The sequence below is a fragment of the Eulemur rufifrons genome, chromosome 2 (genome assembly GCF_041146395.1).
Source record: "Eulemur rufifrons isolate Redbay chromosome 2, OSU_ERuf_1, whole genome shotgun sequence".
In the NCBI taxonomy this organism is placed as follows: domain Eukaryota; kingdom Metazoa; phylum Chordata; class Mammalia; order Primates; family Lemuridae; genus Eulemur; species Eulemur rufifrons.
Window position 1 is genome coordinate 5,017,276 of NC_090984.1, and position 14,368 is coordinate 5,031,643.

Here is a 14,368-nt window from a genome sequence, read left to right on the forward strand (position 1 = left end):
GTACGTATATTTGTTGTTGTTACTTAGAGCCAAGTTCTTGTGTTTCACCGAGACTGACGTGCATAGGCCCAATGAGGGCTCTCTGCAACCTCAAACTCCTGGGGTAGAGGTGTTTCTGCGTCCATGAAGTTCCCAGTTCATGGGAATCCTTGACTTTTTTTGGAAATTGAGAGAGGTGAATGAGGCCAGTGTGTGATTTTTCTAGTGTTTCAATTGCTATTGGAATTCTGATCTTTTCCTTGAGGAAAGCATTCTGCTAACATGTCAGTCATGGTTTACCTTTAGTAACTTTACTTTATTGTCGTTATACTCACCATATTTAGAGAGTTATAGGTTGCAGTTCTCTGACTTTATGTCTGTGTGTGTGAGGGGGGAAGGTATCTGTGAATAATGAAAACGGGAAAGAAATGAATCATTTCTTAATGACTCTTTGGTAGACTGTGTCTTTCAAATGGTGATCCTGAAGCTGTGTGTGCTTAGGGTCTTTTGTAGGAACAAAAGACATTGTGTAGAATGAAGCAACACCTGGAAGTAGCCAGGTATCATACCCATGCCCTCTCCAGATATGGTTCCTACATAAGTGTGTGGTTGCAAATATTATATAGACCTTGTTTCCAAGTCCTAAAATTTTATATAAATAGTGTATACTGTATGTGTCTTTCTTCAATTTTTTTTTCCTCAACATTATGTAATGTATTTGAGATCTATCTGTATTGACACAAGAATCCCTGGTTCAATTTATTTTAAGTTCCTTATAATACTCCCTCACATGAATTTACCATCTTGAACCAAATACTCTGGATGTGGGTAAAAGAGGACACACATGGAAGTAAAATTAATTGGGGATTGCTGAGAGCTTCGACATTAAGTGCTGTGTATCCTTTGATGTTTAGAATATTGTACATTAAAATGGAAAACATGGAGTACAAAACTCAGAATTATCGCTCAAGGTATTCCGTTACAATGCATAGCTTACAGGGCACCGACATTTTATATTGGAAATATTTCTGCAAACACTCATTCGTGTCAGGCCTGCCTTGCCTTTGTTTTGCATTACTGCCTTCTACTTCCTCTCTTTCCATTTCCTTAGATGCCTCTGGAATTCCTTCTCCCTGTAGTAGCTACAGACATGTCTCTCCAATGGAAACCAAAGGATGAACCTCTCCTTGAATTACTACTATCCTACTACCTTCCAATTTGATATAAAGCTTTCATAATCTGACTTCTGCCCACATGTCCATCATTAGCCCTCTCCCTGTCTGCCTTTTTCTGTGGCACGGTGGATAGGAGGAAAGGCCTTTTGACCGGTCCCTCTGCTTTAGACAGATGCACATGCAGTTTCAGGCTTGTCTCTTGCTCCCACTGCTTCCAGGCCTGCTCTCCCTTTCTCCCTGCCTCTACTACACCTTCTACTCGGGCTCACCATACTCATTCAGTCTCAAGTCAGGCCTGATCTGGAAAAGCCATTTTCCTTTATATCCCTTTAAGCCCAGTGCCAATAATTATTGAGTGAAATAGGTAGAGATTCTTTTTGCAAAGATGTTTTGGTGGGTTGTTTTCTACATTCCGGGAACAGAGGGGACAGCCATGGAAAGAAATGACTGACAGATGAGGTGGCGAAGTTAGAGTAGAGAAATCAGTAAGGTCCTGAGGCAGCCCCAAGGTAGGAGATGCCTGTTTATCTGGGGAAGGAGGCAAAATGAAGGAGAACTTCACGTAGCAGTCTGAGTGTCAAAAGATGGAAGGAAATTTGTCAGAATAGCAGAGGAAAGCATTAGCGATATGAGGAACAGGGTGTACATTGTAAAGGCACAAAAAGTTAGGGTAATTTTAGCAATGTTTACTGAGAACCACATGCGCTGCATGTGGATAAAAAGCTAGGGTTACTGTTATGAAGTAGACAGCAGTACCCAGTGTTCTTTCTATGTTTTGCTATACCTTACAATTTTGTTGTGTTTCTCATGGCTTTGTTCATTTCTGGCGCTTGGATGATTTTGTGAGTGGATCTTTGAGACGCTTGTGTACCAGGTGGCTGGTGACATCCAGTGCCTCCGTGAGTGGTGTCTTGAAGTTTTACATAATTAGGAGAATTTTTTAAGCACGTAAACATTCTGCTACCCATTAAGCTTCACTTTTACTCTCTCAATTTATATAAGTCAAAATTCTTTAATTTTCTGTGTTTATGAAGACTCAAGTTTTCATGGATTCGTTCTAAGTAGCTCATTTTAACTAAATCTGTAGAATTGACAGCAGAACATGACTCTGTGACATCAGAGCAAGGGGAGGAAGAGCCCAAAGGACCTGAAATTGCGGCGATAAAGGTACCAGAAAATTACAATCAAATTTAATATTGCTTTGTTTGCATGACTGGCATGACATAACACGGGGGCATTTTCTTTTGGAATAGCATTTGAGAATGAATGGGTTAGAATTTAATATTTAATTTTAAGTAGTAGCAAAACTCAAGACATCCTTCAACTGAAGAATAACTTGTACCTAATCATTTCCCTTTGAGTAGAGGCAAAGGATTTCTGGAAGTTTGTTTCCTCTTTAATTTTTGTCTCCTCCTTACATGATGAGTAAGCCCACATCAAGAATTGACACATAGTACTATGCAACCCAAATTATCAACGATTTCACTGTGATGGCCATTGAGTTGGATTCATATCCAAGAGTAATCATGGCCAATATTTGAAAATGTACATTTTCATGTTGCCAGTCAGCAATGGCTCGATTAAATATTTCCTCTGCCGTGTGGTGTCTGATTCCCTTCAGTGTCCACACTCAGGGAGAGGATGGGGTCACCGGGCCTGTGCCTATGAGGAGAATCGTACCTCGCAGAATGGAGCCTTCAGTGTTAGGGTACACCAGTAAACGTCCAACTGATTTCCATGTGGGAATTCATCAAATGGACTGAAATTATTACATCTGCTGTCCTTAGTGGGTGTTAGAATACAGGAGACCTGGATTGAAGGAGACAATCTGTGTCGGTACATATCGGTGTCATGTTGTCGTGTGTGACTTCCATTAAGATTTAATGTTTGGCTTCTCTTTCTGACTCGGCTTGATTTCAGCTCCTAGTTTTGTAAAGCTTGCATAGTTTCCTAATAGTAACCTCTGGAAGCAGTATTTAAATACATTATAGGAGTTGACTATTGTAACTATGTTACACTTTCTTTAAAGCCCAGTAAGCGTGCCAGCATTCGGAATGTTCTTCGTCGGAGAATGGGTCGAGGAAGAATAGGGGTGGAATCAGCCAGACCAGGTATGTATATTTGTTGTTGTTACTTAGAGCCAAGGCCTTCTGGTTCACCGAGGCTGATGTGCAGTGGCCCAATGAGGGCTCCCTGCAACCTCAAACTCCAGGGGTAGAGGTCTTTCTGCGTCCATGAAGTTCCCAGTTTGCAATCCCTGACTTTGTTCAGAAATTGAGGGAGGTGAATGAGGAGAGTGCGTGATTTTTGTAGTGTTTCAATTGCTTATTGGAATTCTGATCATTTCCTGGAGGAAAGCATTCTGCTAACATGTCAGTCATGATTTACCTTTAGTAACTTTACCTTCTTGTCATTATACTCATGATATTTAGGGACTTATAGGTTGCGGTTGTCTGACTTTATGTCTGTGTGTGTGAGGGGGAAAGGTATCTGTGAATAATGAAAAGGGGAAAGAAATGAATCATTTCCTAAGGACTCTTTGGTAGACTGTGTCTTTAAAATGGTGATCCTGAAACTGTGTGGGCTTAGGGTCCTTTTGTAGTATCAAAAGACATTGTGTAGAATGAAGCAACACCTGAAAGTAGCCAGGTATCATTCCCACACACTCTAATGACATGGTCCTACATCAGTGTTTGGTTGTAAATATTGTATAGACCTTTTTTCCATGTTCTAAAATTTTATATAAATAGTGTGTACTGTATGTGTCTTTCTGCATTTTTTCCCCTCAACATTATGTAATGTATTTCAGATCTATCTGTATTGATACAAGTATCCCTGGTTTAAGTTAAGTTCCTTTTAATACTGCCTCACCTGTGTGTACCATATTTAACGAAATATTCCGTATGTGGATAAGAGATGGGAACGTGGAAGTAAAATTAATTGGAGATTGCTGACAGCTTTTACATTAAATGCTATGTATCCCTTGATGTTTAGAATATTGTACATTAAAATGAAAAACATGTAAAACAAAACACAGAATGATCTCTCAACGTATTGAGTTACAATGCATAGTATACAAGGCACTGACATTTTAGATTGGAAATCTTTCTGCAAGCAGTCATTCATTCGTGTCAGGCCTGCCTTCCCTTTGTTTAGCAATATTGCCTTCTACTTTATCTCCTTCCATTTCCTTATATGCCTCCGGAATTCCTTCTCCCTGTAGTAGTTACAGTAAAGTCTCTGCAATGGGAACAAAAGGATGACTGTTTTCTTCAATTATTACTATGCTACTACCTTCCAATTTGATAAAAAGCTTTCATAATCTGACTTCTGCCCACATGTCCATCGTTAGCGCTCTCCCTGTCTGCCTTTTACTGTGGCACTGTGGATAGGAGGAAAGGCCTTTTCACCGGCCCTCTATGTTAGACAGATGCACATGTACTTTCAGGCTTCTCTCTCACTCCTGCTGCTTCCCGGCGGCCTCTCACTTTCTCCCCATCCTCTACAGCTTTTCTTTGGGCTTCACCTCCATCTTTAAGTCTCACGGCAGGCATGACCTTTGCAAAAGCCATTTTCCTTTCTAGCCCCTTAAGCCCAATGCCAGTGTTTATGGAGTGAAGTAGATAGAGAGTGTTGTTCCAACGATGTTTTGGAGGGTTATTCCCTACGCTCCAGGAACAGAGGGGACAGCCACAGAAAGAAATGACAGACAGTTTAGGTGGGGAAGTTAGAGTAGGGAAATCAGTAAGGTCCCGAGGCAGCCCTAAGGAAGGAGATGCCTGTTTCTGTGGGGAAAGAGCCAGAATCAAGGAGGACTTGACACAGGAACCTGGGTCTTAAAAGACGAAAGAAAGTTGTCAGACTACTAGAGGAAAGCATCTCTGATATAACGCATAGGGTGTCCGCTGCTAAAGCTACAGAAAACAAGGGTGATTTTGTTTTTTTCAGTCATTAGTAACAAGCACATGCTCGCCATGTATCTCAAAAGATCCTGTTAATATTATGAAGTGGACGACACTATAGAGTGTTCCTTCTTGTGTTTCACTGTAGTGTTCAATTGTGTTTTGTTTCTGATGGTTGTGTTCATTTCTGTTGGGTGGATGAATTTCTGAGTGAACGTTTGAGATGTTTGTATGCCAGGTAGCTGGTGACATCGAGTGCCTCCCCGGAGTGGTTTCTTCAAGTCTTAGATAATTTGGAGCATTTTTTTAAAAAGGTAAACATTCTGCTACACTTTAAGCTTCATTTGCTGTCTCTGAATTTTTTAAAGCAAAAAATCTTTAATTTTCCGTATAGTTTTATGAAGATGATAGCTCTTATGGCATTGCTCTAAGCTCATTTTAACTAAATGTATGGATTTGACAGCAAAAGAAGACATGGGCACACCATCAGGGGAAGACGAAGAAGAGTCACCAGAAAGTGAAATTAACGAGACACAGGTATAAGAAAATTATATATAAATTACTTGTTTAAGATTGTTTTCTTTGTATGACTAACATGACACAGCAGAGGGGATTTTTTTCCTTTTGAAACAGCATTTTAGAACCAGTGGGTCGTAATTTAATATTTCATTTTAAAAATCTCTTGTCATGAAACTCAGAACATTCTCAAATTGGATGGTAATTTACAGGTAGTCGTTGCCGTTGGAATAGACGCAAAGGATTTCTGAAATTCTGTTCGTTCCTTAATTTTTATACCCTCCGTTCGTGAAAAGGAACCTAACATAAAACTTACGTGCATGACAAGGTGATTGAAATTGTGAAAAAGTCACACTCATGGCCTTTCGTTGGACTCACATTTAATGAGTCATGGTCCCCAAAGTTTCAAAGTTTACATTTCATATTGCCAGTCAGTAAAGCCTAGGTCAAATGTGTCTCCTGCCCTGTGCTCTCTGATTCCCTTCAGTGTCTAGGTTCAGGGAGAGGATCGGCTCATGCAGCTCATGCCCCTGAAGAGAATCGCACCCCCCAGAATAGGGCCTTTTGTGAGAGGGTCTGCCAGTGGGTTGCGACTTACATTATGCAGGAAATCAGTAAATGGTTTGAAAGTCATTTTGTCACCTGTCCTTAGTGGACATTAACGTATACTAGACCAGTAGTTAAGCACAGAGTCTGTCGAGTACTTGACACTGTCCTACTATGGTACAGAATTTGAATTAGCATTTTAGGATTGGCTTTTCTTTCTGACTGGTGTTGATTTTATCTCTAGTAATGTAAAGTTTGCCTAGTCTCCACTTATTAACCTTGAGAAACAGTACTGAAGTGCATTGTAGGGGTTGCCTATTGAAGACATGATACGCTTTGTTTCAAAGGACACTGAGGGTCCCTTCCCAGTGACAGTTTCGAGACCAAAGACAGCTGTACACGACAAGAAGCTGTGGACATTGAGATCAGGTAAATTTTTCTGTTGTTGTGTGGTGGCGAGGTCTCGCTGTGTCTCCCAGGCTGCTGTGCCATGGCCCGACCATGGCTCACTGCAACTTCAAACTTCTGGCCTCAAGGGGTCTTTGTGCCTCCGTCAGGTTCCCAGTGTGCCATCCCTGTGTTGGTTAGGGAAGAGACAGAGGTGAACTAGGAGAGGGCATGATTTTCCCAGTGTTTCCAATGCTTATTGCAATTCTCACCTTTACCTAGAGGAAGGCTCTATGTGAGCATGGTGAGTCATGTTTTAAGTTGAGTTATGTCATCTGATGGTCATTACACTGATGATATCGAGGCAGTCCTGAGTTCTGACTAGCAGACTGTGTTTTGTGGGGTTGGCTTGGGGCGGAGGTTTCCGTGATCATTGAAAACAGGAAAGTAATTTATCATCTGTTTGTGACTATTTGGTAGACGTAGTCTTTAAACAGTCATCCTGAACCTTTTTGGCCTTAGGGTCCTTTGGTAGTATTGAAAACTGTTGTGCCGAATTAAGCATCACCTTGAATTAGCTGGCTATCATGGCCATGTCCTTTGAAGATATGTTAGTACATATGTCTGTGGTCATAAATATTATATTCAGCCTCCTTTCAGGTGCTAAACTTTTATAGAAGTGGTGTACACTGTATGCATCATTCAGCAGCTTTTTTACTTCTCCATAATAGGTAGTATTTTTGAGATCTATCCCTAGTGACAGGTGTATCCATGATTTAATGTAAGTGCCTTATAATATTGGATCACATTGAACACACCACATTTAACTAAACCTCTCTGCATGTGGAGAAGAAGAGGAAGTAATAGAAGTATAAATTCTTGGGGATCCCCAGGATCTTCTGTTGATCTTCGTTAATATTTGCAATGTTATGTCCTGAATTCCTAAATATGTAAAATACGAAACCCATATTTATCTATGTACGTATTGAATTAAAACGCATGGTAGACAGGGCAGTGGTATTTTATATCTGAAGTTTCTCTGCGAACACTCGTTCATTTCAGGCCTGCATTGCCTTTGTGTGGCCATATTGCCTTGCACTCCGTCTCCTTCCATTTCTTCATATGCCTCCGGAATTCCTTCTCCCTGTAGTACTTACAGTGATGTCTCTCCAGGGCAAAGAAAATGATGAACCCTTCCTTGAATTATGAGCATCCAAGTAGCTGACAATATCATACACAGCTTTCCTAACCTGACCTCTGCCCCCATGTCCACCATTAGCCCTGTCCCCGTCTGCCTTTCTCTGTGGCATTATCCAAAGGGGGAAAGCCCTTTTCACCAGTCCCTCTATGTTAGTCAGACGCACATGCACTTTCAGGCTTCTCTCTCGCTCCTGCTGCTTTCCTGGCCGCCTCTCCCTTTCTCCCCGGCCTCTACAGCTTTTCATCGGGCTTCACCTCCGTCTTTAAGGCTCAGGTCAGTCATGGTCTTTGGAAAAGCTATATTCCTTTCTAGCCCCTGAAGCCCACTGCCAGTGTTTATGCAGCAAAGTAGGTAGAGATTGTCCTTCGAAAGAGGTTTTGGGAGGTTATTCCCTATGCTCCAGGAACTGAGGGAACAGCCACAGAAAGAAATGACTGACAGTTGAGGTGGGGAAGTTAGAGTCGAGAAATCAGTAAGGTCCTGAGGCAGCCTCAAGGAAGGAGATGCCTGTTTATCCGGTAGAAGGATGCAAAATGAAGGAGAACTTCACGTAGCAACCTGAGTCTTAAAAGATGGAAGGAAATTTGTCATAGCAGAGGAAAGCATTAGCGATATGAGGAACAGGGTGTACAGTATAAATGCACAAAAACTTAGGGTAATTTTAGCAATGTTTACTGACAAGCACATGCGCTGCATGTGGTTAAAAAGCTAGGGTTACTGTCATGAAGTAGACAGCAGTACCCAGTGTTCTTTCTATGTTTTGCTATACCTTACAATTTTGTTGTGTTTCTCATGGCTTTGTTCATTTCTGGCACGTGCATGATTTTGTGAGTGGATATTTGAGACGCTTGTGTGCCTGGTGGTTGGTGACATCCAGTGCCTCTATGAGTAGTGTCTTGAAGTTTTACAGAATTATGAGAATTTCTTAAGTACGTAAACGTTCTGCTACCCATTAAGCTTCTTTTATACTCTCTCAATTTATACAAGTCAAAATTCTTTAATTTTCTGTGTTTATGAAGACTAAAGTTTTTATGGATTCGTTCTAAGTAGCCCATTTTAACTAAATCTGTGGAATTGACAGCAGAACATGACTTTGTGACATCAGAGCAAGGGGAGGAAGAGCTCAAAGGACCTGAAATTGCGGCGATAAAGGTACCAGAAAATTACAATCAAATTTAATATTGCTTTCTTTGCATGACTGTGATGACATAGCACAGGGGGCATTTTCTTTTCACTAGCATTTAAGAATAAATGGGTTATGATTTAATATTTAATTTTAAATACCTTTTAAGTAGTACAAAAATCAAAACATTCTTGAGCTGAAGAGTAACTTCTAGCTAATGGTTTCCCTTTGAGTAGAGGCAAAGGATGTCTGGGAGTTTGTGTCTTCTTTAATTTTTATAATCTCCTTACAGAATGCGGAAGCTAATATGAAGAACTGACACATAGCACTAAGCAACCAAAATTATGAACCATTTCACAGTCATGGCCATTGATTTGGACTCATTTCAAAGAGTAATCATGGCCAATATTTGAAAATGTACATTTCCATATTGCCAGTCAGCAATGGCTCGATTAAATATTTCCTCTGCCATGTGGTGTCTGATTCCCTTCAGTGTCCTCACTCAGGCAGAGGATGGGGTCACTGGGCCTGTGCCTATGAAGAGAATCATACCTCGCAGAATGGAGCCTTCAATGTTAGGGTACACCAGTAAACGTCCAGCCTATTTCCATACAGGAAATCATCAAATCGTACCTCTTGCCAAATGCGCTGTTCTTCCTGCAGGTGAATTACGCCTCCTGGAGGATAGAGGCATCAAATCAATCAATGGCCACAGATTTTATTCTCATGGGACTCTTCAGCCACACAGGGCCACACTTGGTCCTGTTTTCCCTGGTGGCTGCCACGTTCACCACAGGCCCTCTGGGCAACACCGTCCTGCTCTTCTTGATCAGCACAGAATCCAAGCTCCACACACCCATGTACTTCCTGCTCAGTCAGCTCTCTCTGTTGGACATTGGGTTTCTACTGATCACCATCCCCAAGATGGCAGCCGACTTCCTGCAGGGAGGGGGCTCCATCTCATTCGGGGGGTGTGCAGCTCAGATGTTCTTCCTGATGGTGATGGGAATCTCTGAAATTGTCCTGCTGTCCCTCATGTCTTATGACCGCTACGTTGCCGTGTGCCACCCCCTGCATTATCCCATGCTCATGCAACATCAAGTCTGCCTGCTCATGGTGGGCACTTCCTGGTTCTCAGGTGTGCTCGTGGCCTCCATCCAGACGTCCATCACCCTGCACTTTCCCTACTGTGCCTCACGCAATGTGGACCACTTCTTCTGTGAGGTGCCCGCCCTCCTCAAGCTCTCCTGTGCTGACACATCTGCCTACGAGTTGGCGCTGTCCGTCTCAGCGGTGCTGATTTTGCTACTGCCCATGTCACTTATCGCGGTCTCCTATGGCCATGTGTTGGCAGCTGTTCTTCACATGCACTCAGCAGAGGCCCGACACAAAGCCTTCACCACGTGCTCCTCACACATCGCCGTGGTGGGACTCTTTTACGCGGCTGCCCTGTTCATGTACATGGTGCCAGGCACCTACCACAGCCCACAGCAGGACAACGTGTTTTTACAGTCGCATGAAATTTGTGTTGGTTAGTAGTTAATGTCTTGTCTTTATTGGCAACTTCCTTGTGAGCATGATCTAGTTGTTGTTGAAGTAACATGTTTTTACGTTGCTCTTCAGATAATCTCTCCTCCAAAGACTCCTGCTTTATGATGTACTTATTCACTTTGTCTTGTTCACCTTGGAACATTCGTCCCATTTCCTTCCTTTGAAACTCTGTCTCCCTCAGGTCTCTTTGTGCACCTTCTAAAACCAGAGTCTTTTCTTGGAGAGCATCTCTTGTATGACGGAACTCAACTTGTAGCCTTCTGAATTTACTTTCGGATTCATGAAGCAGTTGAAAAAGGTTGTTGGCATGAGAATTCATATATTCCTCTCTACCAGACCACTCATCTTTTGCTTGCTGGAAAACAAACCCTAGGTCTTTCGCTGTGGTCTGACTTTGATCACGATCCTGAATAACAGCAGCCAGTCTAAGTTTGTATGACTCAACTTCTGTTTTCAGTTTTTCTTCGTTTTGTTTTTCTTCTTCCAGTTCATGTTTTAGTATTATATTCTCATGCGTTAGAAGAGTGATATTGCAATCATGCAAGAATATTGTATTGGTGACTCTTTCCCCGTTGAGTGTTATAGTCTTTTGAAGGTCATTAGCCTTTTCTTGTAAGATTTTGTTGTCCTCCAAATATTCCTTTTCCTTTTCTTCATTTTCCATTTTTATTGTGTTTATTTCTACTCTTAGATTGGCAATTTCATCACGCAACATGTGATTCTTACGCAACAGATCTGTTTCTTTGTCACGACTAGCAGAAATCTAAGTGAAACAAAGGAACGTGTTAGCTGTTACTCAATAAAACGGCATTCATAATTTCCTCTGAAGTTAAAAAATAACCTGTACATTTATACAATGAAAGTGTTGCAAATCAGTGGCTATCTAACTGGAAAAAGAAGGTGGATCCAAACCTCAAACCTTATAGAGCATCAACTCCCAAAGTTTCAAAAATTTATATGCGAAGGGGGAGAAGATGGCTGAGTAGAGACACGAGCTGTCAGATCATCCTGGAGGGAAGGAAGGGTTTCAGAGAAAGCAGAGGGGGCAAAGGGCACAGCTCCAGTGTAGTTCGGGGGAAGTTGCCAGAGCCTGCCAGAGGTTTCACAGGGAAAAGGTTCAGAGCAGAGCAGGAAGAAAAAAGACATCAGCAGAGATCAACCCCAGAGAAGCTGGGTGCCTCGTGGAGAGGGTGGGTGGGGGATTTGTTTCTCCATCCCTCACACCTATGGTAATCAGGTGGCCTCCAAGCTGCTTGGGAGCTTTTCCACCCACATGAGCCCAAGGGCTACTGCAACCAATGCAGTAGGGGCTTCTTGAAAATAGAGCATCAGGCTTCCAGCCCCTTTGGGCTCTCTCCAAACACCCATGATCTGGAAGCGAGATGGCAGGCTCCATACTGCTTTTCTGCCGATGGCATCTCTTTGTCCACCCCAGAGAGCACCGGCCCTTCAGTTTTCACGTCACCTGCTCCCACACAATTCCCAGCTCCTGCCCAGACGACAGTGGCCCTGGAGAATTTGTGTGATCCCAGAGCTTGGACATTTTGTGTGGGCTTCCCTCCAGGGAGAGGGACCGGAAGGGGCTGGAGTGCTGGCTCTCCTCTGTTCACAGTCTCTTTTCCTGCCCCCTCCCCCACCCACTGCAGCCAAGAGCAATGAGTGAGCTGAGACTCTCAAAAGTGGCTGAGTCCCCTGTGTTCTTGTACCCATGAGTCTGAGGTTTCCCCAGAGAGTGGGGCCCACACCTTTCCCTTTGAGGACCTGTGGTGGATGTAGGGGTACCTGGTCTGGGAGTTCCCTTCCCACCAGCACTCCCTGGGGATGTCTGCCAGTGGGATCGGCATGTGGGCCAGGTCCTGTAACCCCAGGACTCGACCAGGTTGCTTGGAGGCACAGAGGGGAGATCTGACAACTAAACTGGGGAAGCAAGGGAGCCCACGAGGGCACAGCTGACAGAAGAGTGCGGCGTGGGTCCAAGACTGCAGCAAACAGGTGGAGCACCGCTCCCCCCACAGGAAAGCCACACTTGCAGACTGGGGTGGGACCTTGGACAGGGAGTTCCCCCACCTTTGGCACCGTTGCTGGCAAACTCAGTGAGTTCAGATGCCCGTTTGCAACCAGACACTGGAGGGAGACTTGTGGAGCAGGGCAGGAGGGAGAAGAGTGAATCTCACTCCAGACAGCCAGTCTCCGAATCCCAGATGGGCCCTTGCCCATGAGCAGACCTTCCAGTTTGGTGAAACTGCATCAGCACCCTTCCCAGCAGCTTTCCCCAGCAGCCTGGGAGCCGATCTTTGATCCTTGCAAGACAGTTCTAGGGCCTACGTCTGCGGAGCCTGAAGGCAGGCTTACCCCACCTGGCCCCACTCAGCCTCACTCCTGCATCCACCTCACTGAGGCGGAAAACTGGGAATCCCCTGGGAGCTCCAGGGCCCCTCCCAGTGCCTGTGGCATCCAGGCACTTCCCCTGAGGGGCTAGCCATGGTCACAGGCACAAAGGACAACATTGCAACTGGCCCTTTCCTGCAAGCACAAACCACTTGTACAGCCCATTACAGCATCTACTGACTCAGTCCAACAGGGCATGGCTGATTCTTACCCCAAGCACCACTTACCATCTCAAGAGATTAATCTGGGTATTCCAACTTAACTCACACTGCTGAGGAGAAGGAGAAGACAGAAAAATAGAAGCAGCCCATGGGGGCACTGCCTTTAAGGAGATGGGTAAAAGTTGCAGGCAGCTTGAGCTGTTAGGGGACCCCTCCACCTCTGCAGACCTCTAGGCTATTGGGGGACTGCTCAGAGTCTGTGCAAAGACATTGCAACAGAAAGCAGGCGCTGCAGAGATATGGCAGCTGTCAATCCTGGTTTCTGCAGCTAATGCCATCCTGAATGCTTAGGTGCATGCCACCAGGTCTGCTCAGGACTCGGCTTTCCAGCAGTAGCCCTCACATCACCCCTGCTAGGCCAGGGAGGGAGCACACAGAACAGACGCTCCCCCGTGCCATGAGCTGTGACTGGGAGCCACGCACCCCTCCCCGCTGTGGGGAATCTGAGCAGAAGACGAGACTCAGGCACCACAGGCACCATCTGGGAAGCCTTGGTTGACTGCCTCCGTGGGACTTAGGTCGGGGGAGAACCTCGGCTGACCAGCAGCCCTGGCCCACCTCCACAGTCATGAGGCCCCTTGGACAAAACGCTGCTGTGACTGGGTTGCAGCAGTCTCCCTGCTGGTGGAACAGCCCCCACCTCTGTGGCTCTGCCCTCGTGTTCCCCAGATACAGCTCAGAGTCCATTACTGCACCTGAGACTGAGGCTCTACAACTGTTGCTCCAGGGCCCCCACTGAGCCTATAACACCACCCCTAAGATTCTAGAGTTATGCCTGGGTCCCAAGACCCACCCTTGAGTCTCCACCAATGTCTCTGGGCTGGCAGAACAACCGTGAGGTCCAACACTTTAACAAGTCTTGAGCAGCCATTATTCCTGGACCTGGTTAGGACAAATGCTCACAACCCACTCACCCATGACCACTGCGTAGATAGACTTACTCAACTGCCACTGTCACCTCCACTGGATGACCTGGTGCAGAGCAAACCCTCACAACAAGAGCTTCCATGGAGAGAGTCGCATCCAGGCCCCAACTCAAAGTTCCAATAATGACTGGGGAACAATCCACTACCCTGCACAGAGATCATCTCACACTGGCTTGCACTGAGGGAATCACAGGGGAATGGGACAAAACAGGACAGCTGTTCTATAGGCTCTCAGTGCACCTGCACCTCCCTTGCTGAGTCAACACCCCAGAGTAGGACACAAAAGCTCCATCTAGGGTCTTCCCCTTCCCCTGACTAAACAGGAGAGTTCCCAGCAAAGGAGAACAGGTGCCCTGCGATCCTATTAGCCTGGAGCACAGAGAAGAGGATTCAGATGAGAAGAAATCAGCAAAACAACTCTGGCAACATGAAAAAACAAAACAATTTCACATT

The 14,368-nt window shown here is 44.6% G+C and overlaps 1 protein-coding gene and 1 pseudogene across 1 annotated transcript; both read left to right on the forward strand.

The window, feature by feature from the left end:
• The window catches only part of LOC138399495 (cytochrome P450 4F2-like), an 859,494-nt pseudogene that overhangs the window by 421,781 nt on the left and 423,345 nt on the right, over positions 1 to 14,368 (forward strand).
• LOC138380885 (olfactory receptor 2Z1-like) lies at positions 6,620 to 10,996 on the forward strand. Its single transcript, XM_069465344.1, has 4 exons — positions 6,620 to 6,701; positions 7,882 to 7,979; positions 9,445 to 10,329; positions 10,976 to 10,996. The coding sequence occupies exons 1-4, from the start codon at positions 6,620 to 6,622 to the stop codon at positions 10,994 to 10,996; spliced, it is 1,086 nt and encodes a 361-aa protein (XP_069321445.1).